The sequence below is a fragment of the Euwallacea fornicatus genome, chromosome 8 (assembly GCF_040115645.1).
Source record: "Euwallacea fornicatus isolate EFF26 chromosome 8, ASM4011564v1, whole genome shotgun sequence".
NCBI classification, from domain to species: Eukaryota; Metazoa; Arthropoda; class Insecta; order Coleoptera; family Curculionidae; genus Euwallacea; species Euwallacea fornicatus.
In genome coordinates, this window is record NC_089548.1 from 3,564,388 (window position 1) to 3,590,696 (window position 26,309).

General features: G+C 35.3%; 3 protein-coding genes across 13 annotated transcripts; 2 read left to right on the top strand and 1 right to left on the bottom strand.

Annotated features, from left to right (window-relative positions):
* Positions 1 to 188: 188 nt before the first annotated feature.
* On the bottom strand, positions 189 to 12,240 carry bbc (choline/ethanolaminephosphotransferase 1 bbc). Of its 9 annotated transcripts, XM_066284983.1 has the most exons (10): positions 11,964 to 12,240; positions 11,647 to 11,881; positions 11,347 to 11,587; positions 10,599 to 10,757; positions 10,363 to 10,494; positions 3,695 to 3,853; positions 3,011 to 3,136; positions 2,808 to 2,952; positions 285 to 404; positions 189 to 229 (listed from the first exon to the last, which is right to left on the bottom strand). In XM_066284983.1, the coding sequence occupies exons 2-10, from the start codon at positions 11,871 to 11,873 to the stop codon at positions 204 to 206; spliced, it is 1,335 nt and encodes a 444-aa protein (XP_066141080.1). In that variant the 5' UTR covers positions 11,874 to 11,881; positions 11,964 to 12,240; the 3' UTR covers positions 189 to 203. The 9 variants fall into 9 exon arrangements, 8 of the variants coding, with proteins under 8 accessions (XP_066141080.1, XP_066141079.1, XP_066141078.1 ...); XM_066284982.1 differs by lacking the exons at positions 10,363 to 10,494; positions 11,964 to 12,240 and adding an exon at positions 8,469 to 8,600 and having other exon boundaries at positions 11,647 to 11,897; XM_066284981.1 differs by lacking the exon at positions 11,964 to 12,240 and having other exon boundaries at positions 11,647 to 11,897.
* Positions 12,241 to 12,306: 66 nt separating this feature from the next.
* On the top strand, positions 12,307 to 15,866 carry Tektin-A (Tektin A). Of its 2 annotated transcripts, none has more exons than XM_066284978.1 (7): positions 12,307 to 12,873; positions 13,387 to 13,574; positions 13,849 to 14,075; positions 14,132 to 14,426; positions 14,884 to 15,106; positions 15,384 to 15,538; positions 15,589 to 15,866. In XM_066284978.1, the coding sequence occupies exons 1-7, from the start codon at positions 12,718 to 12,720 to the stop codon at positions 15,800 to 15,802; spliced, it is 1,458 nt and encodes a 485-aa protein (XP_066141075.1). In that variant the 5' UTR covers positions 12,307 to 12,717; the 3' UTR covers positions 15,803 to 15,866. The 2 variants fall into 2 exon arrangements, with proteins under 2 accessions (XP_066141075.1, XP_066141076.1); XM_066284979.1 differs by lacking the exon at positions 12,307 to 12,873 and adding an exon at positions 13,144 to 13,311 and having other exon boundaries at positions 15,589 to 15,865.
* Positions 15,867 to 20,191: 4,325 nt separating this feature from the next.
* On the top strand, positions 20,192 to 25,916 carry LOC136340705 (uncharacterized). Of its 2 annotated transcripts, none has more exons than XM_066284969.1 (10): positions 20,192 to 21,128; positions 21,181 to 21,323; positions 22,578 to 22,848; positions 22,919 to 23,104; positions 23,163 to 23,372; positions 23,469 to 23,615; positions 24,706 to 25,068; positions 25,120 to 25,344; positions 25,396 to 25,587; positions 25,655 to 25,916. In XM_066284969.1, exons 2-10 carry the CDS (start codon positions 21,252 to 21,254, stop codon positions 25,828 to 25,830), a joined length of 1,842 nt encoding a protein of 613 aa, XP_066141066.1. In that variant the 5' UTR covers positions 20,192 to 21,128; positions 21,181 to 21,251; the 3' UTR covers positions 25,831 to 25,916. The 2 variants fall into 2 exon arrangements, with proteins under 2 accessions (XP_066141066.1, XP_066141065.1); XM_066284968.1 differs by having other exon boundaries at positions 20,193 to 21,015; positions 21,118 to 21,323.
* Positions 25,917 to 26,309: the final 393 nt, after the last annotated feature.

A 26,309-nucleotide genomic window follows, 5' to 3' on the forward strand; every position in this document is an offset into this window, starting at 1 on the left:
TTTCACAAAGTAGGACACATTTGTAAGTATTGTTAATACTAACTGCCGAGGTGCGCCACAATAAAACCATCCTCCTAGACAAATGATTCAGCCTGTGAACTGTAATATATTAAATACCAAGATTCCTACATCGAAATGGGTTTGAGAAAAATGAAGAGTGGTTAATTGCATACTGTAGACGGCACGTGGAACCACATCCTTCTTCAAGAAAAAAGCTCGATGATAGATGCTGTCGAGAAGATATTGAAAGATTTTTTGCATTTTAACAGTTTAATTATTTCAACCATAATTAAAAGTCAGTGCAGAGTGGGTGTCTTGTAGAGTCAGTTCGGCCATCCTTTGCCCACTATTGTGCGAGGACAGGTAGGCCAAATCTTCAGCATCTAAGAAAAAGTCGTATATTTCTGGAAAAAAAATGATTGAAATTCTCTTTAAAGACTTCAGAAAATCAGTTCGCGACAAAAATCAAGCGGATTTGTAACAATGAGACTCGGAAAGGTTTTACCCAACATTTATTTATCAAAATAATAAAATACAATAAATTTTCTTAATTAAAAAAAAATAAATAAAAACCGCTGTTACGTCTCTTCACAAACAAGCAGGGCAGACGTTAGGTCTTCATCTGAAAAAGGTAACCAGGACCTGTTATCGCATTATTTTCGAAGAAATAAAGCTATCATTTTTCTGGAGGGTGCAGGCAATAAGCATGTGAGCAGATAAACAAAAAACCTAAATAATCACCTAATAAGTGAAGTTACAAAAGTAAATTTACATGTTAACCCAGATTGATCGCAATTTCTTTTGTAGAAATAAATATGCCGGGTAAGCAAATTTATATCGTGCTAAAATTCATGGTAATGAATGCCTTTTTGGAAGAAAAGAGAGTGACTTCCATTCCAAGGTAGTTTCTTTTGCTGATCTACAGTGTGTTTAAAATTACTGAGCATCGCAATGACAGAAGGGCATGCGTAAATTATGCCGAAATCAGGAACATCTCGTATAACAACATTTTGGATGCCTATAAGAATCAAAAGAGCACCTCAGGGGATCCGCAGATATCTGCTACAAAAATAATTACCCAACTTCCGGTTTTGGAAGTCCATCTAAGCGTTGATGATCACAGATTGACCGAAAAGAAATTATATCTCATACGACCAGCGAAGGAACCATTTAGCAGATTTTATCCAAAATGTGTTGCACCAATTGCAAACGATGGAGGGAGCAGCATATTGCTACGGGGTTATTTTCATGGAACGCGGCAGGTCCATATATATAGGGGGTCCACGAAATGACTGTACAACGGTTGACCAAAAATTTCTGAATCAAAACTAAGGCATTCTAGGCGAACTTACCTATATCCAATATTAGTTCGTTTTACCGATATGCACGCGGCCTTTTATCGATTTCCATGAATTTTGGAACTAAGAAGTACTACATAAATTGGCGTGTTTTAGTGTGAGTGGATTTTTGTTTAATGCGTGGAAATATTAAAAATGGCGCGTGATTTGAAAATAAACGTTTGTATTTTTCGTCAGCCTTTAGCAAGTTTGTGATTGCACAACAAGCGAATCTAATTGCATACAAGACAATTTTCAGACGCCAAGGGATAAAAGAAATAAAGAAAATCTAAGCTGAAAATGTTTATATCTACCTGTACATTTATAACAACTAGCATCGCCTAAAGTGACATTTTTCTTAAGCATTTCTACGTAGGTATGTATATCACACATAACAAAGTCTTACTTATACATCTACGATTTGTTTTATAAATATATAATGTTTTTTTGTTGATTTGTAACGTTGGGAATGATACACTTCGGTAATAATGTGCGTTTGGATGTTACGAACCATCTATCAGCTATCACAACGTTCCTTTTCAAGGCGAAAACTTAATTGTTAGCGAGCTATATATTATTATCAATAAATAAAGGCAATTAAACCACCAATCACCTTCATAGTTTATGCGAACAGACAATGAAAAATGAGTGTGATAATAGGCAATTTTGGCACAGTAAGTCAATGTAACATTCCAATGAAAGAAAATTATTCAAACCCAATAATATACCTTTTAACATATAAAATAAAATATACATCCCTTCCAATTTTTGCTTCCCTATTTCAGATCTGCTCCTGGTTTAAAACTGAAATACCGTATCCCGTTAGGAAAACCAAGATTATAGAGAAATACCCAATATACACCTTAGCGCTTGTTAAACAAAATGGGTACATTCTGCAACATCCGATCCATCTTTAGAGCGGTGTATCGCTGTAAAGTACTTTCATTGTTTTACGTGAAAGTTACAGCTATGCACGGCGAGTTATTAACAATGGAAAATCCAGAAGCTGGAAATACATTACACATGAAACGATGACGCTTCTCGCAAACAAGTTTTATCCGAACGTTCATAATTTCTTAAATATTCAGCAAGATGTTGGAAATTAAAGTTTCAATTTGTTTTTTGCCATTTTCGTGAAAACATTTAGCTCGGAAAGCCTGAAAATTTGGGAATTTAATTTATTAGGCGACGAGTAAAATATGATTTGATTAAATTGAATTTTTTTCTAACACCCCGTACATTTCCCGAACTATCAAATTTCAGATATCACATGTTTACGTCAATGGTCGCTACCTGAGGTGTAGTATTTCCAACTTTTAGACTTCTCCTTGTTAATGAATCACTCTGTACATCGTTAACATTGGATATACATAGTTACAGAATTCAAATATAAGTTACGGCAGGGCGTTCATTAAAGCCTTGAACTTCGAGAATTACTTCGAGTTTTAATTTTGCTATGTGATTTCGTACCATTCTTTTCTGACGTCGACGGCGCTTCGTACACTTTTTGCGGCCCTCCTGGATATGGAATTTTGAAGAGTTCCACTCTCAAGAATGCACAAATTTCGTGACAGACTCGCCAACAGTACACTACAAGATCTAAAGTGACCCACACCTGATGGGGAGAGAATAAACTGTTGTATGTGGGTATAAAATAGACGAAAAACACTTACCAAGGCTAACCATAATACAATATATTCGTTGAAAAATGTGTTGAAATACTGGTTGAAAAAGAGCATTGCAGGACCAATCAGAGAGTAGTCCCACATTTGCATTTCACTTTTGGTCATATGGGCCACCTAAAATAGATAATATTCGTTCCTAACGATTCTCGATCGTAACAATAATTTTTTTAAGATAGTTTGATAGTATCGAAGTTCAACAGCCATAGGATCTAAAGAGTTGTAATATGTGGACGTTTCTGCCCCAAATTAAAGTTCTCCTCAGGTCGATTAGGGTCGGTATTGACGTACCTTAATATTCCAGAGACCATTGGAATCTCCTTAAATGTCTCTCTTGCGATTACCGAGATTTCATAGGCACCGCGAATTTGACACACCTTATACTGTATCTTGATGGAGACTGGTAGTGTGGTTATTGGGAAAATTTGCAGTTAAAAAGGGGGTATTTAACATATTTAAAAAAATATTCAGCCGATTATACAAGAAATTGAGTAGACTAAAATCAACTTAAAGTATAGCCGTTTCAATCGAGCAATTTTCAAGTATACCCATGCACGTATTCTCGCAAAATAATTTAATTGTGCGACCAGGTTACTACTTTAATATATGTGCCTTAACTCAAAAATAACATTTATGTAAAAATCACAAAATTGGCAAATTCGCTTGAAAACTTACCACCAATCTATTCGTGATTTTAGCTGCGACCAATCCAAAAGCAAAAATATACAACACTGGATGGTTCTGATATATCTCTTGTTCAGACTTCTTGTAGATAATAAAAGCTGGAAGCACGACCAATAATATGGGTATTATTGGAGAAAGTACGCTGGTTCCCTGCAAGAGATTTTTTCTCAATTCCACGTTCTATCTACAGCCCGAACTCAGGTGATGGCAGTGCACCACATACGTGCACTAAGCTAGTGACTGTATCAACAGGAGTTGATTCTGGTTTACATTTTATCTCACCTTTTGTTATACTGGATGTAATTAAATCAATGTAGCAAATTTTTAATGTTTTCATGTTATTTGCAAAGGGCGCCTAAAACTTGTGTCGATTTTATGAAAAGTTTTTTTTAGATTTACCGTTATTTTTTCATAGTTCCTATCTCATATGCAAATGATAAATTAAGGTTTGATTTAGATTGGGAAAATTACAAAAATAATTAAAAATTTTACTGTTCTTTTGTTCAATGAAGTCCTGTTAACACTGCACCGCAACTCTTACTTAAAAGCAAAAGACAAGCAAACATGAGTATCTCTTTAGTGCGAAGAAGCTGAACTTTTCCGTTGTTGCAGGAAGTAAAAGACAGGAAAATTTTCAAAGAGTTTTAGTATGAATTTTAGTAAATAACCGAGTCATGCAATAGCGCCACACTTAAATGTACTAGAATAACACAAGCTGTAGACAAACCCGGCTAGTTTTGTGTGGCATGCTTATCTGGAAGTTGATATGCACGATAGTCAGAGCTGTCGGTAATATAATTAAAATAATTTAAAAAATATTTATTGCGATTAGTAATTTGTTTTAGAACTAAGCAGGAATTTAATTACTACATGTAATCAAAATATTTGAGATTTACTAAAAAAAACCTTTCAATTCCCACAAACGTGAGTGTCCCAATGAACACCCCTGCAATTGAACGAGGATACGCAGTCTGCTTGTAGACTGTATGTTGCGAGGATCGCCTCCAACCTAATAAAATGGTCCAGCGGCATAATATTTATAAATACTTTGCATCAAGAAACTTGATAAAAAGTTTACCTTCAAACACAGTTTATTGCTCAATAATTTTTATTTCATTTTCGACAATAAACCAATTTGAAGGTAAACTCGGGTCAGTAATTATTGGTGTAAAAACATCTTGATAATACTTCCAGCGCTCACGATTCTAGTTATTTCCCCCTATCTATTTCCTACCTTGTCCAGCTGGGTGCATATTGTATTCAAATACGATCAGTAAGGTTTCATAGAAAGTAAAAAGCGTAAGAGAATAATTGAAATTAGTTTTTACATTATATAGCGCCCTAAGTTTAAGAGTATTCAGTAATTAATAGTATGTAACGTGCAGTAGGAAGTTATCTAAGTAAATCAATTACAAATCTTGTAGTCGTATAACTTTTATTTTTCCTTTAATAATAGATATACAGTATGACCCATTTGTTTTGGGGTCAGTCTGTAAAAAGTTTATTGATTGTGCGATGTAGGCCGGATTTTTCTTTAATTATAGAGCTTGATAAACTGCACATTTTCATCAAAAATTGCCTGGTTGATATAAATTTTAAGCCTTACTATGACAGTTTCTAGGAGTAAAATTTTAATAAATCATATTAGCGATTTTTTTAATAAAAAAAACTATGCACGCCACTGGATTGACCAATCCTCAAAACGGGCTTGTACATAATTTTGAGTAATAACGCTTTTGTAGCAGAATTACTTACATCTTCTTATACTTTCTCTGGGTATATTAAGGTCCAAACTAGCCATTCTAAAGCTATTTCGGGGATTGCCGTGAAAATATTGCAAAATTTGGTTGTTATTTAGGAAAAGTCTACGGCGTCCATTTTGCCTCGTCACTTCGACTTACTGGTCTAACTGGATGTCTGATGTTGAATTTTGCCTCAGGTTCTGCTGCCGAGCGCACGTTGTCGCCAACAAGACGAACAATTTCTGTTTTTTCTCTTACACTTAAATTTTCCATAATTATCACGATTAATAATTTCATTTCCATTAAGTACAAACAAGTTCTAATATCGAAGTTGTTTGTTGCGTTTGTTTGACAGCTAAACACTTCACTTGTTCTCCATAGCCTATTATGAATTTTTGAAAATAAACTCATACTGAGGGTGCATTTTTACAAAATCATTATTACTTAAAATTTTTCAATAAAATTTTGTGTAGGCCGTTTTGAGGGGTGGTCAATCCAGTGGGGTGCACCTAATGGTTCTAAAAAATTGTTAATATGATTTATTAAAATTTTGCTCCTGGAAACTGTCACATTGTAGTGCTTGAATTTTATATCAACCAGGCCATTTTTAATGAAAATGTGCAGTTTATCAAGCTCTATATTTAAAAAAAAATCCGGGCTAAATCGCACAATTAATAAACTTTTTACAGACCGACCCCAAAACAAATGAGTCACACTGTATGTAAGCGATCTATTTTTTACACTAAATTTATAATTATATTTCCAGAATTAAAATGCGACAGCTCTGTATAAAAATAAATAAACTTTTCACTGCTCTATGCTTTTATTACTTCGTTTTTATGGAAATTACCGTCCTGACCACATTGCTGCAATGCCGGTAACTTGACCAGCAGCGTTGCTTCCATGGAACAGAACTTATGAACTAGTTGCGAGCGGGTACGTTGAAATAAAAAAAAAACTTCACATCTGCGTTAAATTTGGAGAACTGCATCATTTTTACCTGTTAAAGTCATGTAAATTTACTAGCCATATCCGACCGACCAATTATTCAGGTCCTATAGGGTTTAGGTACCTCTATACCTATACATACAATGCATTTGACTTAATCAAAAGCATAATACTAATTTTTAACTAAAATTTGAAAAAGCTAAGACATTAAAATACTTGCGGTGACTTCCAGCGGTGAATTTGGAGAATGCTGCCGAACCTCACAACATTTCTGGCCCTAATGGGTAAATTATTGAAATGCCGACCTGAGTTTAGGTCTCTATGGGGTAACAAACCAATGGCAAGCATCTGTTGCCAAGTTAATCAGAAATTTGGGATAAACGAACTTTGAAAAATCTTTAGGATTGAAATATAGTTATTCTCGTAACTTTTTCCTGGAAGATGATTGACAGACAAACTTGACAAAATATTCATCGTTCAATATATAAAATATGTTGAACAACTAGAACTAATTTATTTTGTTAAGTTTGTCTGGCAGAAATCCTCCTGGAAAAGTACTTATTATGTTGCACAATTGAAGGTGATTTATTTTTTCCCGAAATATTGCTCCAGAGGGGATACACGTACGTATATATTTTACGGAAATATTTTACTTCTTGACACTAAAGGGCTGCTCCGTACTAGCCGAAGGGGGATATTTTCTCGAGTTTACACGTACTTCAAAAGAATGTTGTTGTCCATACAATTAAGGAGCTTAGAACTAGTTTAACCTTCCCTAGCATTATTGGGCTATGATAAACGGGAGAAAAGCTCCCATAAAGTATAACGCAACCCTTTTACCTCTTTAAATGCAAGTACGGAGCCTTTACAGATATGTTACAAGCTCATTGCAATTTAGCAGTTAATCAAATTACAACCAAGCAAGTTACACTTAATCTAATCTACTACTATTAAAGCTGAAGCTGCACATGCTATTTCTTCCATTAGACAAAATTGTTCATGCATACACAGAATTACAACATATGATTGTTGCTGGAAAAGATGGGTTGACTATAGAGCAATTATTTTCTACTCATATACATAAATGCTAAAAATAGATATTTTCAAATGGGGCACATTGCTAGTTTTATTTTCATAGCTACTATTATTGTATGTTTATGAACAATTTAAACTATGCATTATACGACACTAATAATAATTATTAATGGAAAGCTCAATATTTTGTTATAATATAGTGCTAATGGTATACCTATACCCAGTTAGTATTGTTGCTCCCAGCTGCGCGTGTTCAAAGACCCCAAAAATAGCTATTTCGTTACCACTAGAACTGCCACTGTAGCAAAGCATTTGAGATAGAAAAAGTTAAAAGTACCCTTAACTGACGGATTCTTCGATTTTTCAACTTTGTTTTTATTTCATTGCGTGACATTACTTTGAATCCGCTAGTTAAGAGCCATTTCGACCAAATGCGGTATTTCAGCTTATTAAAAATCGAATTCGGCATATAAAGAATATGTTTATCCACGGTATAACGTCGAAGTCTTATGGGTCTCATAATTTGACTTATCATGACTATTTGCTTCTGATGCTAGGCCATTGCCATGTTTGAAGAGAACCCCTTTTCTGGCGACATTGCTCGAAAACATGTACAACAGTGTATCCGAGGGCTAAGGATTCCTTTACAATCAGTTATTGCCTATTTATATTTAAGTAATTTCTCTCCTTTAAGCATTTTAGACTTAGAAGAATTGCTAAGCAGTTTTAAAATAATTTTTGAGTATTATTTTACTGCTAATTTAATAAAAACTGCATAGTTTAATTGCATACAGACTCATTTTCAATCAAGCGCAACATTTACTGTGTGTTATAAACGATTTTTAGAAAATAACTCTGGTGGACGAATAATAAATCTCGTGACTGTATATCGGGAAAAAACATCTACTTTTCATGGCTAATGAAGATTTTTAATAAGTTGGAATAACGTTATCGAAAATTTTTGCACATATTATTTAGCGAGATAAGGTGGCAGTTCTACATCATTTACGGAACATCTACATCTACAACGTCTTTCTCACCGCCACTGTAGATCCGTTTTTGCCGACTCCCCCTGCCAGAATGACAGTGACATTGGCCTGAGCCAAAATTAGTGCGACTGCACACGCAATGGCTATGGGTATGAGCTTTACCTCGACGTCCAGGGTGGGAATCTTCATATGAAAATAAAACGCGCAAGTGATTTAGATTTAAACACGGCTCTTTTAATTATAAAAATAAGGCTTAAAAGGTTAAACCCTCCATTTTTATGTGGCTCATATCTACGGTAGGGATTTAGGGAGTATATATTTGTATTTTTATCTTTACTTATGGATCAACTGTCATAAAAAAAATCAGATTTTACTGTAACCCTAACAGTAATCTCGAAAATCAAAGTTAATTCGGAGTTTAGAGAGTAAACATCACACGTATATGACATTGAATTGTATAATTATGGCAATCATTTTGTTAGACTCAGATTGGTTATACCAAAGTAAATCCTACATTCGGCTGCAATTTTGCAGCAATAACAGTATAAGCATAAGCAAAAAAAGTTGAACTAATAATTAAAACTGCAATAAAAAAACGGTAAAAGTGATTGTCCTTGCAGCAACATTTAATCGGTTTCTTCTCCTCCCTTTCGTAATCGACCACAAAAATCGCCTAGAATATACAGGGAAGCAACAGGAAATATTGAACAAAACCGACTTGTTCATAACAGGCCGAAAACTTAAGAAAGTATCGACTTTAAAACTATATTTCGTAAAAATTACGCCTAGTAATTGAGTTTGATAGTCTCTAGAATAAGGGAAATTTCTTTTATAAATCTTTAGATACATAACATATGCAAATATCAATTGCTAATTTAAATACCGATATTCTTGTAAGTTTTGTACTGTCCCCAAATATGATTTATTCTAAAAATAGGGGAATCTCAGTAAATTTTGGGCGTTGCAGACTTCTTTCTTTTTTTCTCTGCTTACATTTCATTCAACTGTATAATAGATGAAATAAATGAAAGAAAGCTGAATTAAAAGACGATCATTTACTCAGGTATTCTTTCTCTACATTCGTTTTCTCGTTCAGAAATATTTAAGAACCCTAAGTCAAAAATTCTGGTTTTCCGAATATATATATTATCTAGCAACAAAATTATAAAAATCTCAATAACTTTATCTAAGAGCTTTCCTAGCTTTATGTCGACACTGGCTACTATTACTTAAGAATGGACCAAAGTTGAAATCTAAACGTCAACTCTATCAGTACATACACGTGTCGCCGGGTTCCCCAATGTGTTTATATTTCTTTTGCGGACTTACCATTACCTTTTCCTACAATTTTTCGTCAATATGATGTTGGTTTTCATTAAAACATTGATTCGTTACAACTCAGCACTATATCCTGACATACAAAGATTAAAATTTTTGTAAATAACGTATTATTATTAAAATATTATGCTCTAAAATGGCACACCCCGTGGAACAAATGGAAATCCACGAACTATTGATTTTCCCCACAAATTATTCATCCCTATACATATGCTAATTGAGTAATATTGTGATTGCCCCAATAAACCTTTTCATCCCTTCACCAAAAAAATAATAATCAAGACGTGAAATTTAGCCATGAAACAAGAATTGATACTGTCTTATAAAGTGTTTTAAAAACAGGTGAATTAGTATGAAACACAAAACAATGGTAAAAATCAATAAAATCTCAATATTGATATCCCTTTGCCTGACCTACACGGAGTATTAAAAGGGAAGTAATAATGTAAATTGGTTTGAAGTCTGGCCTTATAACAGAACAATAAACCCCAATAATGAACCACATTTACCCCGGATACTTGAATTTAAATAAAACAAACACAAAAGAGATATGTTAGCGCCCAGCCCATGCTCTGCAATCAGAAATCACTGTTTCCTGCAAACTTACTGCCACAGTGGATCCATTTTTTCCTACTCCACCGGTAAATATAATGACTACCGTTCTGTAAAGGGCCCACCCTCCACAAACGAAGGTACTCAATGGCACTAAATACCAGAGTATAAAAGTGCCGCTAAAAAACTAATATGCTCCTATTCATAAGTTTGTTTAAAAATGTGGCAAATAATAGTTCTTTAGATTTAAAAATTAATTAAGTAAATCTGGGTTAGAGTCGTAATTCTTACCTTAACAGACCAAATGCTGGGGCCAAAAGTAGCTGATATAAGTAATATTCCCATGATAGTCATTTGGGCTTCAGTCACATCCACTTTTCCAAAGCGCAAAGTACCAGACACATAGGTCTGCCAGTGAGCGCAATAAAATAGAGACATTGCACAGAAACACTAAAAACACCAGTTAAAAAGTAATTTTCCTCTAAAGATACAATGTACAATATTCTTCAGCTTGAAAAATAAACTATATAAATGAAATGTTTGAATACTCAGTGTTGTCTTAAGGAGGAAAATTTTGATGTGGGAAGCCAAATTTTATGATCAGGATTTAAGGAATGATTAGAAAATTCCCTGAGTGATCATGGAAATCTAAGAGCTGTATATGGGAAAAAATGCTGAAAAATTTGCATATAATCTTGAAAATTTTAAAAAGTAATTGAAAAATTAGAGGGAATGTAAGAAAAAATATAAAAAATATTTTTAAAGTTAAAAAATGTCTACCTAATCCTGTACGAGCATTTCGTAATTTAGAGGATATTTAACCCAATGAGAAACTAGATTATAAAAAAAGTTTAATATGGTTTCTTTAATTATTGTCCTTAAAAAGCTACACAGTACGCTTTTATTTTTGATGGCTTTTATTTTTGATGCGATGATAATGCAAATTTTATGTGGGCGTTCCCCTTTTAGGTGGGAAATTTTTATAATTACTGCGAAAAACACGGTAGTATTTCTGTCCTTTAAGTCAATATAAATTTACCTGAAAAAACATCCATGAAGGATAAGTCCCCAATTGAATAGCTATGCATGCTGATATGGCTACAAAGACTGTGGACAAGGAGTCGCATCCATGGTCAAATAATTCTCCCAAAGGATTGGCACTGCCTGTTCGGCGAGCTTGTTTGCCATCAATGGCATCCAAGCTTTGATACATGAATAATCCTAAAGCACATAAAGCACAAGCCCATCTGGGGGGTTCTTGTCGAGCATCAGCAGAATAGCTATTCCAGGACATTTATATTTAGTATTTAGGGTTTGGAATAACAGGCGAGTAACTTACACAACTAATATTAAAGCAGTAATAATATTGACCATAAGACCCATGATGGTAAGCAAATTGGGGGCAAACCATATTGGGACTCTCATCACCAACCAGTTCCAATAAGGTTGTAAAATGTTATCACAAATGCTAACACTTTGACAAGAGTACTGATGCTCCCCTAACTTCCGTAACTGAGACTCAGATAAGATTTGGTGCTTGAATATCTTCATATTGTGACACTGCATTCGTAATGCTGCATTGATGGAAGTAATCAACATATGAGTCGCAGTTCTGACTATTAATATTAATAAAGGATTAAATTGGATTTTATTTACCTTAAAATAATACGGATCTAACCGCACATTTGAGGGGGGGACGTATATTGAGTCCTAATATAGGTTACCGGATAGGAATTTTAATGCGGCAAGGTTGAAGATATTAAGAACATTTTCCGGTAAAGCTCTTGAATTAGAAACAAGAGACTTGAGACTGTACTTTCCCCAAGTATTTTAGCTTTCTCTTTATTATTTTTTTCATAAAATTCAAGCTGGAGCATGACAACCAAACTGACGAAAACAAAACACTCGACGATCAGAATCATCCGATTCCAACTCAGCTTGTCATTGTCGAAATTACAAGCTTGTCTAAAACAGATGTTTTCGTTTTAAAATGATCCAAATATTTAAAAACAGGTTTCTTCGATGAAAAGTTCAATTTAGACACTACCGTCTACTAGATGGCGCCACAGACATAAAAATTCTCATTTTTTTCGAGTTTGAAGCACGAAATTTAAATTATTTTCATCGATGTTAGCAAATTCTGTTTATTGATATTTATCACTTTTTACCTTTTATACGTAAAACTAAATATATTCATTTGAATATTATATTATGTGCCTAAGTTATTGAACATACACGTTGGGGTTGAAATGTTTAGTCAATAATATGGCGAGAAGTTGCGCTCTTTGCTCTTATTTAGCTCAATTTGGAGAAACTATAAACTTAAACAATTATTTTTCTCGGTACATTTTCGACACTCGTAAATACCAATAATCTTCAAAACACCACTACAAGACCAAATCTTTCAGCCATGCACGCTACTGCCGGCAGACAGCAACCATTCGACCCAGAAAATCCTGGAATTGGTGACGAAGTTCCAGAACCAAGTGAACTGAGACCAGAACCACCCGCAGAGAAGCCGGTTTCTTATTTGCCTCAACCTGAAGATACCATAATGGCACAACCGGTCAGTAAAAATTAGACAGGCTTAGAGATACCTGGAGAGTCTAATTGCTTAACCGTGACCAATTTAATGCCTCTTATCAATTCATAATAAAAAAACGTTTTGAGATGCGTTATCCCAATATGTAAGTGCTCTCAATTGAAGCATCTCGAAGGTCGGTTTCGGATCTATTAGCTTTCTTCAATTCGGGTTATTACGGATTGGTCGGCCGGCTGAAATAAATCGAACTGATGAAAACTAATAGACATGAAATCAATCTTCCGGACACTGCAGTTGAGAGCATACAAATTTTGAAATATCAATTCGATTTATCTCCGCTGGCCGACCAATCCGTAATGAAGAGAACTGATGAGAGCTTATAGTCTCGAAACCGACTTTCAGGGTGCTCAATCCCACACAAGTTTTGTGGTTCCGAATTTTGAAATTCCTTACGTTTTGGCAGTCAAGTACTAATTTTTTCAGTTTAACATCTCGTAAAGTAGAGTTAAAAGGTAGTCAGTCAATGAAATTTTGTAGGTTTTGGAAATGGGTCCTGTGGGACCATGGGCGACCGGCAAAGTCGATTGGACTCCACTAGGAGGGTTGACTGGGACTAGACCTGTTGTTGATAAATATTCAATCACTCACTATAGTGAAGGGCAATGGAGGTCTCATAATTTGGAGGTGTTGGATAATACGAAAACTGAGCAGCACAGAGCAAATATGTAAGAATCCAGCCCCGCAACAAGTTGATATTGAAATTTTCAATCAGATCGGCAATAGTGAACAATAACAAGAACTAATTAGGCGAAAAACTTGACATTAACTTCATCTATGTCTAGGTCCATATTTTATTTGTCGATTTTTCTGCTACTTTTGATGAATTTTAATTGATAATGTTTTTGTCGTTTTGTTTTCCTTTTTAGTTTACTGTGCTGATTTAGACTTAATAGCATAAAATTTTATGAACCGCTTTGTTCAGTGTTTTTTTCATTTTAGCATCGACTGGAATAGTAGAAAATCTTTGGAACAAACTCAATCAGACGTTGATAAAAAGCAGGCAGATAATACGAAACGCCTTAACCAAAGAGAAATGGAGATAACGCATTGGAAGTGCGAGTTGGACAGAGCAATTATCTTGGCCGCTGAAGAAATTACCTTTCTGGAGGAACAGAGAAGGAGGCTGAAGCAGGCTGCTTCGGTTCTGCAGATTCCAGAATCTATTGGTGTCCCAAATACTTCTTATTAATCTGCATCGGTATATCAAAGGGTGATTTTGCAGCTGGCGAGAGCTTGGAAAGACGGACTGGTCGACTAGACAGCGAGTTAGTACGAGACGAAGTTGAGGAGGAACTGATCAAAGAGATAGCCCTTTGCTCGGAAATCAGGGACATTTTCTCTCGAACATTGAAAGATGTGGAAATCCAGCTTTTGGAGGATCGCACCGCCAAACAGCAATTAGAGTATGATTGGAGTGATAAAAGCATTTCACATGAAATTGATGCTCTGAACTCTTCATTGAACACTCGGTCCACTATTTTGATGTTTAAGACTGGAGCGGTCAGCTTTCCAGACAAGTATGTTCTTTCCTTTCCTCATTAACTTATAACCATTAGTTTTCCTGTATACTTCGTCTGTTTCTTGTTCAAAAGGACCGAAGTTGTTGCTTACAGGTGGCAGGTTGGACGTACTGGATTTTGCGTTTTGCCAGTTGTCGTTTTTGCAGTCCAGCTCAGGAGTATCATCATTTCTTTTAACCCCTTTGTCTTTTATCTTTGTTTTTACGGTTTTTCAAAGTTTGTCCTGTTCGTTTTCAAGGTGGGTCGAGTTTTTGAAAAACGGGTGGGAACTAAATCTACACTTGCGATATCAACTCCAGCCAGAAAGATGCAAGAAGTGATTGGTTGGCCTTATCGGGGTTTGTCCAAAATAAACCAATTTATCGGCGTTTTAAATAAATATGAAGAAATCTTTATCCCTTTTCAAAGAATTATTCTGAAATAAAATCGGTTACCTTAATTGAATAATTTGCAGCCAATCTACTCCCGAATACTGGGAACTCTTCACTAAAGAAATCCTCCTCGCAGCGGAAAGAACTCGTCAGCGCTCGGTAGCCTTGCGGGATACCTTGGATGCTATTTTAACAAATGCGGCCAGAGATCTGAGAACACAAGCCGATAAAGTCGAAACGGCTTTAAACAAAAAAGTTTCTTGCGTACAGGAAGCTGTTCGGAAAATGGAAATTGAGCTGAAACAGGTCCGTTTTCATTATACTGGGCGTTCCCGAAAAGTGGACCACCTCTGAATATTCTCTAATTTTTAAAAAAGAACATTTTTTTCCCGGTGATGTATGATGTTTAAAATTTCCTTGCAGTTTTATCGGAAGCGACAGTTTCACAACTTTAAATGCAGGACCTCGTGATATAATTTCATTAAAAAGAATCAAATGTTCATTTAAAAATTAGTGATAAATCCACTTTTTAGAACACCGGCATACCTATCTATGCCTTCTGGCACGAATTCCTTTGATACAGCTTTTGAGACAGCTGGCAGATGTCGAGGATCTGATGAACACATTACGAGCCGCTATAAGAAGAATGGACACTCCAATGAAAATAGCTCAGACAAGACTAGACAATAGACTTCTAAGACCGAGGGTAGAGAATTGTCGCGATGCTCCTCATTTCGGGTTTGCTATACCTTTTTGCATTAAGCTGAATGGTAATCTATCGTTCACAGTTTGGTAGAAGAAGTTAAATCGATTGGAGAGAATGTGGCAGCTCTGCAGGCCCAACTGCGCCAGGCTCAAAAGTCACAGGAGCAAATGATCAACATGCGAAACATCCTGGAAAGGGAAATACTGTTGAAAAGAAAAACTTTGGAAATTGAGGGGGATAGGATCAGGAATATCAGGTCTCACTATCCGTCATCCACCGCTTTGTCTGGTTATTGATTCTGTTTTAACTAAATAAATAAAATAGCGCTTTGCACAAACAGGCTTCTTCTATTTATGGATTGATATGAAGAGCGTCATTAAGGAGCGATTTATTAATAATGAAATAATATATTTCATTTCATTAAAAAATTCGACGGCATGGTGATGTACTTTACTTAAATCGGATTATCGTTTCTTTTTCGTAAATTATTTCGAAATAGTGAACAATATGGTACAATTTTTTTCAATATCACCCACGATTCTTAATCTCACTCACAGCTGAACAGCACCTTCTTGGCGTTCTTTGGATAAAACCATTTAAATTCAAAATTCACCGACAATACACTCAAGATTCCTTCATTCAGAGTATGTAGCTTAACTTCAAAGGGTGATTCTTTTCGCGATTCTAAGACAAAAAGTCTCTATAAATATAGGTCCGGTAATGCTTCGTTTTCAAGAAACAGAGTGTCAACTTAAAAAAAAATCTTATTTACGTAAAAATTTGAATAATCCTTTATCCGATTTGATTGAAGTTTCGCAGTGTTATTTATGGTTATTATTTTATTTGTGCGCTACTGACTTGTTTGAAATATTTATAGTTTTTTCGCATCAAGTTGTGATTTTAGTTGCTTAATGCGAAAAAAAAAATAAAAATTTCAAACAAGTCAGTGGTGCACAAATAAAATAATAACCATAAATAGCACTGTCAAACTTCAACGAAATGGACTAAAGAATTACCTTTTAAGAGTTGCTCGAAGAAGTTTTTTTTTCTTTAATTTGACACCTTGTGTTCTGAAAATAAAGTATTACCGTACCTATGCTTATAAAACTCCTCGTTTTAGAGTTACCCAAAAAGTCTCACCTCAAAGTTTGGTTACGAACTTTAAAAACACCTTGTATAATCTAAAAATGAATGCGAGGGCAGAAGGAAAATGCAAAAGGTGTTGTATTTCTTGAATCATTATCTCGTAAACGGTAGACAATTAGCATGTGGTACTACTAAAATTAGACTATACAAAAAATACTTACTATATCGATTCGCCTGTTGCCATTGGTTTCAGATATAATTAGCAACTTTGGACCAGTTAAACTGGCGTATTCTTTTAGTATTTTCAAGCCTACTATTCTGGCAAATATTTCTATGATCCTCCAAAATTTTCTGATCAACGGACTACATGAATTCGGCTGTTAATAAATGTGGCCATTACCGTCCTCGTGTGATGCAAGTCTTGCCTCACGGTCGACAAATTTTGCTACCATGCGGCAATAACAACACACTTCTTATACTGAGTGCTGTAAACCGTAAGAGGACATATAATGGATTTTTTACTTCTGCAGAACCTAAGAAGTAACTGTAAAATATCTGAGAAAGTTTCACTTGAAACACGCACCCAATTAAGGAACAAATTGACAATAAAAAAAAGGCAGTTTTTGCGGTTTTAATTTTTGTATTTGGCTCTGTAGCAGATTTTAAACGTGTTTTTTTGTTTTTTATTAAAAAGTAAATAACTTTTTTTTTAATTATTGCAATTTTCGAATTAACAACTCATCAAAAAATCTGAGAAAATACTATTGAATTTTTGTTCGCAATTCGGAATTAAAACAGCCCGTGCTTGTCTTAGTTTAACCAATTTCATATCTTTTAATTTAGTATATGCCCGTATATTCCCGCGAATTTGTAACACCCTGTATAATTTACTATTAATTAATTGGTTTTATTATGGAGTACTGTATTTTTTGTTAGTGAAATTATTTGTTTAATCCTAGAGCACGGTTTTTATTTTATAATTAGTGATAAGTTACTATCAAGTGTCGATCAATATTACGTACTTACGACATACGAGGAGCGTTTCTGCAACTTTTAGGCTCCTTAATGAATTATTACAGGTACTATCTATTGTTTACTTTGGTGAAAAAGTGTAGTCTCTATGGTGGATGTATAGAGTGTCTCAAATTGACGATGTAAAAAACTCTTTTATCTACTGACTAAACTTTAAATTCACTGGGTGCACTCTACTCGGAACGGCTTAAAGAAATCATTTCAACGAAATCAGATGAAACAAGATTTTTCTTACTTTTTGGATAATCCGGATCATATAAGCTCACCGCACATTAAAACCATTCGGAACTAGTTGAATTAAGGTACTATGCATTTTAAACCAATTTAATTCATTACCAAAACGGAAACATTTAAACTGAATTGAATCTTCATTGGCTAAAGCATTATTAACTTGCAGCAAAGTATTATAATCAACTAAAATTGATTTATTCATCAAAATGCCCAATTATGCTAATATATTATTAAACCATTGAGAGATTATCGAACTCATTGATCTCAAACTAATTTACCGAATTATACTGATTAGTTTCATAGTGCGATAAGCGAGTCCACTTAAATACTTAGCCATTACCTTGACCCAATTTGGTGAGTTTAATTTAGTAAAGCATGACTGGGTTAGTGAGTAAACTCACTTCACGATAAGTGCATATAATTATATCGCATTTCTACCTCATTTAACAGCATTATGTTAAAATTTAAAGTCCGTGTTTTTTTTCGACTTACACTGTTTTGAATATTACCCCGTAGGTTCTCTCTGCTACTAGATGAGAAGTCATCTACCAACTCCCTAAATTTAGTGAGTTTACGTCGGGTGTTCGATGTGGATCCAGATGTCGACTACCCCGATCAATCAGTGGATGTGACTACCTCGATGTTTTTTGTTCGTAAAATATCTTTTCGATGTAGAAGAGTTCAGACTACCAGAATTCGTAAAAATAGTGACATATCCAAACCAATTTGGGGCGATTCTTTGGACCTCGGTAAGGCACAGCTGACGCCACTTACAAGCTACCCCGGAGCAGATGTTATGAATAACTGTATCTACCCAAGAACCACCCAGAAACAATTTTATGTCTGTAAATGAAAAAAATGCCATTTACTCCCCATTTGCAGAATAAAAAAAGCTTGGACGCCCTGTAAGTTGAAAACAAACAACTTTTGTATAAGACAAACGTAGCCCAATGGCTCTAGACTGGGTACTATACAGGGCGTCCCCTAATGATGTGTGGACATTTAAAGGTGAGATTCTACATGTCGAAAAAAAATGAGAGGTTGTTATTTAAACTATGTTCCAAAGTGCTCGGTTGCGAAAATATAGGGCAGCAAAGTTTTAGGAAAAGAATGGAACTTGATGAATATTTCCGAAACCGCTTGAGATATTTTTATGAAATTTGATGTGTCAAGGCAGTTTATAAAGGGGCATTAATTGCAATAAAAATATGCGCTTCAATGCAAACTCATTCGAAACTATTTTAATACGACAAAAAAAGAAGAGGAAAATGAACACATTATGGGTTGATATCGTAATGAAATATGAATTAAAACAAGAAAAAAAAAACGATTTTTATACCTACTGGTTAAAATTACCTCCTTTATTTAATATGCGTGCTTTTGTCCCCATTCTCGTCGAATTGAGCGCTCTTTCCAATATTTCTGGAATATTTCGTATTCCATCACATGCTGCAACTATTCTTTCTTTTAGTTCTTCTGCAGTATTAATACGTCTAACTAGCGTTTTCAGATGACCCCACAAAGAGAAACTCATGTCAACCCATAATGTGTTAAATTTTCTACTGTTTTATTTGTCGTATTAAAATAGTTTTGAATAAGTTTGCATTGAACCACACGTTTTTATCGCAATTAATGCCCCTTTATAAACTGCCTTTACATACCAAATTTCATTGAAATATCTCAAGCGGTTCCGGAAATATTCATAAATTTCCATTATTTTCCCTAAAACTTTCGAGCCCTGTGTTTCCGTAAAGCAGCATTCTCGGAACATAGTTTATATAACAAACTATCATTATTTTTTCATGTAAAATCCCACCTTAAAATATCCGCACATCATTAAGACACACCCTGTATAAAGAGTGAATGTATAGACCCCATTTCTTATTTGTATCATTGTTTCTGGGATACCCTGTAGATAAAGGTTGGGCAGAGAAGGGAAAAAATTTTAATTTCATCTCTATTGTTAACGCTGTAGCGAGATAAATTAAGATAATTGTTATAGCCGAGGCAACGAATGCAGTAATGAACCATCGATGCGATTTCGAATCGGAAAAATACTACGACAGTTTTCTATGCTAATTTACACGCAAATGCAAATTTCAAAGGAATATTTAAAGCCGAAACAGCAGGAAGACAGGACATTCAGGCAAGGACAGTTGTTCGTTTTATTACTAAACAGAAATTGGAGTATTCAAAGCGGGTTTTGGGATGATTTTAATTGGGAGGTGAAGGGAACTTCACTCCCAAACCAGCCTTAACGGAGCGACAGAGTTATTGCAGGACAACAGTCATGAGATCTACCGGGTATATTTTTTTAAGCTTCTTTTGAGCGTAGAGACACTCAAAACAAGAACACTTAATTTTTTTTTCATAGAGAATTTTGTTTCACTCATTCGTACTAATTTGTTTGTGTTTGTTCTTCCCGAAGATGTCAGAAATACTATCAGCAACTTGATACATTTCTCTAAAAGGACTTTAGAATAAAAACCACACACTCAGAATTACAATTAAAGAAGCTTCTCTTTAGGCTTCTCTTTCGCTGCAAAATAGGAAGAATGAGAAATTTTGAGCAGCGCGAAAGTGAGGAAGATGGTTGCGAAGCAAAGAGGGCAAAGAGGAATGGATGAAGATAAGACGTGTAAACGCATGCAGGTGCTTATCTGAAAAACTAAATGGAAAAAATGACTGAAAAGCGAATCCTTGAGTAAGCAAACAAACAGGATTTAGATATGCCTGATCTATTGGTTCCAGTAATAAATAATGTTAACAACCAACCAGTAAAAATAATTTTCATAGTTTTTTCCTCAGGAGGACTGTCTCCGTAATCGTACAATCAACCAACTAAGAAATGTTTCATTTGCCTCCTTAGTGACAACTCTTATTGTATTTACCTTAATTACCTAATGTTTTATCTACGCATTTCATCCTCTAATCGAGACTCATTCAAAGTCCATTCTTAAAACACATCTCACTGTTTAAGTAAATGAAACAACACAATTATTCCCCATTTATTAATGAACTTTTAAGAATAATGTAATTGTTTAAAGAGTAAAAGTATTTTTTAGAGCCACCGAGTACCACCTTGTTTTCATAGTAATTGAAATTTTAATTTCTACAGGCACTCGCCGTTCGCCAAGGCGATTAAAGTACTACTTATTTTGTGAGTATCGGTGTCGAATGACGCTAAACCTTAGTACCTTTACAAAAATGACGTTATCATAGAAAGTGTTTTTTGCATAACTGAAAATAAGTGTTTTTCTAGTGTTTGTGCAGGTGGAAAGGCGGCTCGTTCGATGGAAAAGTTGTTGCATTGCCTTACTCTCAGCATGGATCCGTTTTAAAGTGTGTTTCTTACCTTTGGACCAATTTTTCGAAAAACGTGTTGTTGGTGGAACCATGGAAAGTGATTTAGAGCCGCCCGATGGCGGATATGGCTGGGTGATCGTGTTCGCTAGTGTTTTGAATAACGTGAGTTCATTGTTTAATAAATGAAATAAATATGATTTATGGTTTTGTCATATGACAAGTTTTAAGGTCACAGATGAATTTATTACATTTAACTGGTTTCTATAAAGTCTAGTTTAAACTCGACCGTAATTGTTCCTGTGTGGTTTGCCGTAATCCTCCAGTATTAATACTAAATAACGCGAGCACTAAAACATTATCATATCGTCTACGATTTTGTTATGATTATTAATCGCTGATCGTTCGATTTGTTTTTGGATCAATGAAAAATACGAAAAACTGCCATTTTGAAACTTGTTACCTTCACCCACCGCTTTAAGACAGGTGCAGGAATCCTCCCGAGGAGGGGACAACACTACACTTGGAAATTCGAAGATAGGCGTCATACGCATTTTTCCCCCTGGAATTCGAAAATGTCGTTAAAAAAACGAATTTGCAGAAAATCGTAGCCGATATGGTATAATTTCAAGGTGGAAATTCGATCATGGAACGGAAATTTACGCTTCCAGCGGTCCCCAAGCAAAATGTTGTAATGCAAGAAAAGGCGCTGAGATGTCCTAAAAAATCATTTAAATATGCCCCGGAAACTTATTTAAAAAAAAAAGAAAAGTTTTACGCTTTTATTCCGTTTTAACCAACAAAAATCAGCATTTTCTGCAATAATATGTTCGCATTTTAAAGTCGGCAATACAGTGAAAAACTTTAAAATTATGCTTCTGTGCGCTTTTCGATGGAGCACTACAGGGTGATTTTTTAATAGCGAACAAGCACTTACGGTACTCTTTAAAGCGCGATGCTGCCCATTCTCTTGCGAATTGAACGAAGGTACGGACAGAACTTGTGCGAATATTATGGAACAGAAATTCTTCATTCGCGTGAAAACTACCAGAGATAATATTAATGATATCATATATGTTCGAAGTCAGGATGAGGAGGCTCGTCCATAGAAAAAGTAATATACAGGGTGTCACACAAAAAACTTAATTTCAGAAATATATCAAAAAGGCCATGTTCAATGGTTTTTCCTGCAACGTCGTAAGATTCTTAGGAAAGTTACACACAACTTGTCAAGTCGACACATTTATCCTCAAATACAAAATTTAAGGGGGTGTGCAGTCTCGCGCAAAGATCCTCCTCATGCATACGCAGGTCTAATGGCACCAAGACGTCCACACCACTCCCTTCTCTACTTGAACGCTTACACTAATCTGATAATCAAAAACGCCTCCATTCGATTTGTTTTATCCCTCTTTCCAGTTTCTCATGGTACCTCTAATCCAAAACGTCGTGCTCATCTTCAAAGACAAAATGCTGGAAATAGACATGACCATCACCCAAATGTGGTTTGCTTTGAATGTCCACGCATCATTCGGGTATATCACCCATCTTATCAACAACGTTCTGTTACAAAGATTCGGCTACAGAAAGGTTACTTTAGCTGGGGTAACATTCGTTTTCTTTGGCTTAAGCATGAGTTCATGGATTCATAATTATTTGGGGTTTATGCTCACCTTTGGCGTGGTCTCAGGTAAGAACGATTTTATCCCACAACACCTATACTTGTAACATTCAAATCAATTTTTGCTTCCTTTAAATAGGGATTGGTGTGGGTCTAAACACGTCCTCCTATACCCTAGCTATAAAATCCTACTTCGTACGGAATCAGAACAAAGCCATTGGACTGTCCATGACGCTCACCGCTTTAGGCCCCATCTTGATGCCTCAGATTATTAACGTGCTCATCCACAACTATCATCCAGATGGAGTTATATTGATTTTAGCAGGCATAATTATGTTCTCCATGTCTCTAATCTCCATTAATAATAGGCTTTGCCCAATTAGGAATTATCGCCCATGGTTATATTGGTGCAGTTTTACTTCAGCCCGTGAAAAAGCACATGGTAAAGCTCAAAAAAGAAGAAGAAGACGTTGACAATGGTGCAGCCAAAGAGAGTCTAAAAAAAACGGCAAAGAAAAATTCTTTGGATGATGAAGATTTAGAAAACGAAGCGCTCGATGAGTTGATGCCCGTCAGATCGTATCAAATGATGTGTAAGTGATGGAGTATTTTCGAGTATCACGAGAGTCTTCTCTTAAGCAATTTTTGAAAATCCTGAACTTTTCGCTTATTTCTCTTTAAACTTGCAGTTCCTCCCAGAGAATTTATGACCAACAGAAGATTTCCAGCATTCAGACGAAAAGATTCGATCATCTCCATCAGCTATGAGCAGGAACATGCCGCGATAATGGGGCTCGATTCCACATTGGGGGGAAGCCTTTATTCCTTGGATTCTGGTAAAAACAGGGCGTTTCCTAAACACTGTCCGTAAGTTCAAAACATGTGGTCGGAAACGCTTAGATTCCGAGATACAGGGTGTTGAAAATTGAAAAATATACGTATATTATTATTTGAAATGAGTTTGGAACTGTCAGCGCTGGGTTCTTAAAATTTTGCAGTTAGTGTACACTGGTAAAGCTGAATTTTTACTATAAAGAAAATTTTTATCTGCCGGCAGTGGTGTAGTTAGACGTGAGTCAGGCGATGAATCTGAGTCATTTCAACGTTAATGAAGTTATTCATTGTCGAATTTTATTATCTAATCGACAGTTTTGATTTAAAAATTATAACTAGCAAAATGCCAATAATCTTGGTGCGAAACGAATAATTAAGATAACAAAAAAATGCATACCGTTCTTATCTTTGATTTCTGTTGCAACTAAATTAAATAAATAAATTTTTTTTACTAGGGCTAAGTTAGTATTGGGCAAAAATATTTTAAAGAAATTGTGTGATTTAGTTACGGACAGTATTTTGGAAACGCCCTGTATACAAATAAACAAAAAGTGAAAAAATAATCTACACAACTAGCTTGAAAATCTCATAACACACTCGTGAGATTGGCCTCTGGCCTGCAGCTCTGACGTATGCTCGTGAGCTAAAAGTGACTTTTTTCCCGAGTTGTGCGAGCGATATACCATTCCGTCCGAGTGCGGAAATGAAATTCAAGTGCCATTTAGCAATGTTGACGATTACTTTCCTGCATTAGCTACTTGGGAGCAACTGTGACATCTGTTCATAAAAGAAAAAATCTAAAAGTGTCTTCCCGCACTTGTTAAAATAATGATTTTTCTTTTTCAAGCCTGAGACAATTTTCTCGTTATTACTAAATCCACCGATAAAAAACCTGAAGACGAAAATTTAAGGAAGAAGATCTTCCTGTAAGAATCACAAAAGCTCAATCAGTACCAGTTGTAAAGAAAAAAACTTTTCCTAGTCAAAATGTTCAAGGAATGCAGAAATCATAACAATGGTGCCGATTTCAATTGTGAATTACTGGATTTTCATTGAACCTTATATACAATCAAACTGTTTTTTAATCAATAGGACAACGGCGCAGTTCCTCTATGATGCCCCAAACTAGACCGCTCACTAAAACGACGTGGTGGAAGAGTGAGGAAAGTATCAACCTAGAAAGTTGCTATGATATATTTGCCGAGAAAATAAATGTAGATGAAATAGAGGAAAAGACTGAGAATAGTCAGGAGAAGAAAGAGAAGCATCACGGAAAAAATAAATTAGGGGAAAATGGAGTGCTTGATGAAACTTTCCATTTCGAAGACAAGTTCCACAAGGATCAAAGCTTCAACATCAACAAGCTTCCCTGGTACAAGAAATGGTTTTACCAAGTTGTAGAACTATTGGGTCTCGATATCTTCATGGATTTGAGATATGTGAATATTATGATAGGTGAGTTAAACTTTTCTTTACTTGGCGCACCGACTGAGGCTTTTCTTCTAGGTGCTTCTCTAGTGATCCTTGTTGAAATGAACTTCACTGTGCTACTCCCCTTTTTATTATTCGAATATTCACTAACAATTTCCGAAATTGCCGCCTTTCTATCACTATTAGGAGCTGCAGATATTCTATTCAGATTCCTTGCTCCTCAAATTGGGGACTGCCTGAATCAACCCGCTAGAATTCTTATCATATTGGTATTGGCTTTTATTATTGCTGCCAGATTCGGTGAAAAATGGACCAAATTTGCATTAATAGCACTTACTGAACCTTTTTCAGCTTTAATGTACATTGCAACTTACCCTACAATCTTACTCATAGCCTTCGTACTGGGTTGCTTTAAAGGGCTCAGGGTAGTCTATATGTCGTTGATCATTCCTAGCTATGTTCCTCAAGAGAGACTTGCATCTGCTTCAGCTATACAAATTATATCTAACAGCATAATGTCTTTGATTGGAGGTCATGCAATTGGTCAGTACTTGTATTTACCCTGGTCGGGTTAGGGAAATAAGTGGCCGTATTTTTGTGGTTGTTTCAGGGGTTACAAGGACCAAAACTGGAAGTTACATATACTGTGTTTTGTTGCTGAACTTTTTAAATGCGCTTCCGATTCTCATGTGGACAGCCGATATTTTGTTTAAAAAATGTCATAGGAAGAAGGCGAAATGTAACTCAGGGGAACTTCATGTTGTGGGCGAAAATGAAGTTTATTGAAGAACTTCAATTACGGATCCCAGTTTTGAATACTTATTGTATTTATATATCATGTTGTTATTAATATTAAAACAATTGTTGCTCAAGTCCCTTCATGTGCTATTATTAGTATCCAAATCCTGAAATATATAGTATACAGGGTGTTCGAAAAGAAAGCCGAAATATTTTGGGAGGTAATTGTAGAGATTAAAATAATAAAAGAAGTTCTTATCGACATATATCTAAAATTGCTTCTTAATGGGCTAGAACCCCTTGAAAGGGGAACTCTGCACATGATTTTTTCGGAATATTTTCCAAATGAATTAGAGGATGCTTTGAAATGAGCATAGGGCATTTTCAATAGTTGTTGTGAATAACTGATAAATTCTTAACAACTTAACCTTGTTATTGTTGGGTAATAAAAAATATGTCTATTACAAGAAGGCCTATTACGTTTATTACGACGCATTTCTCTGCCCATGTAATCGTGCATCGGTGTA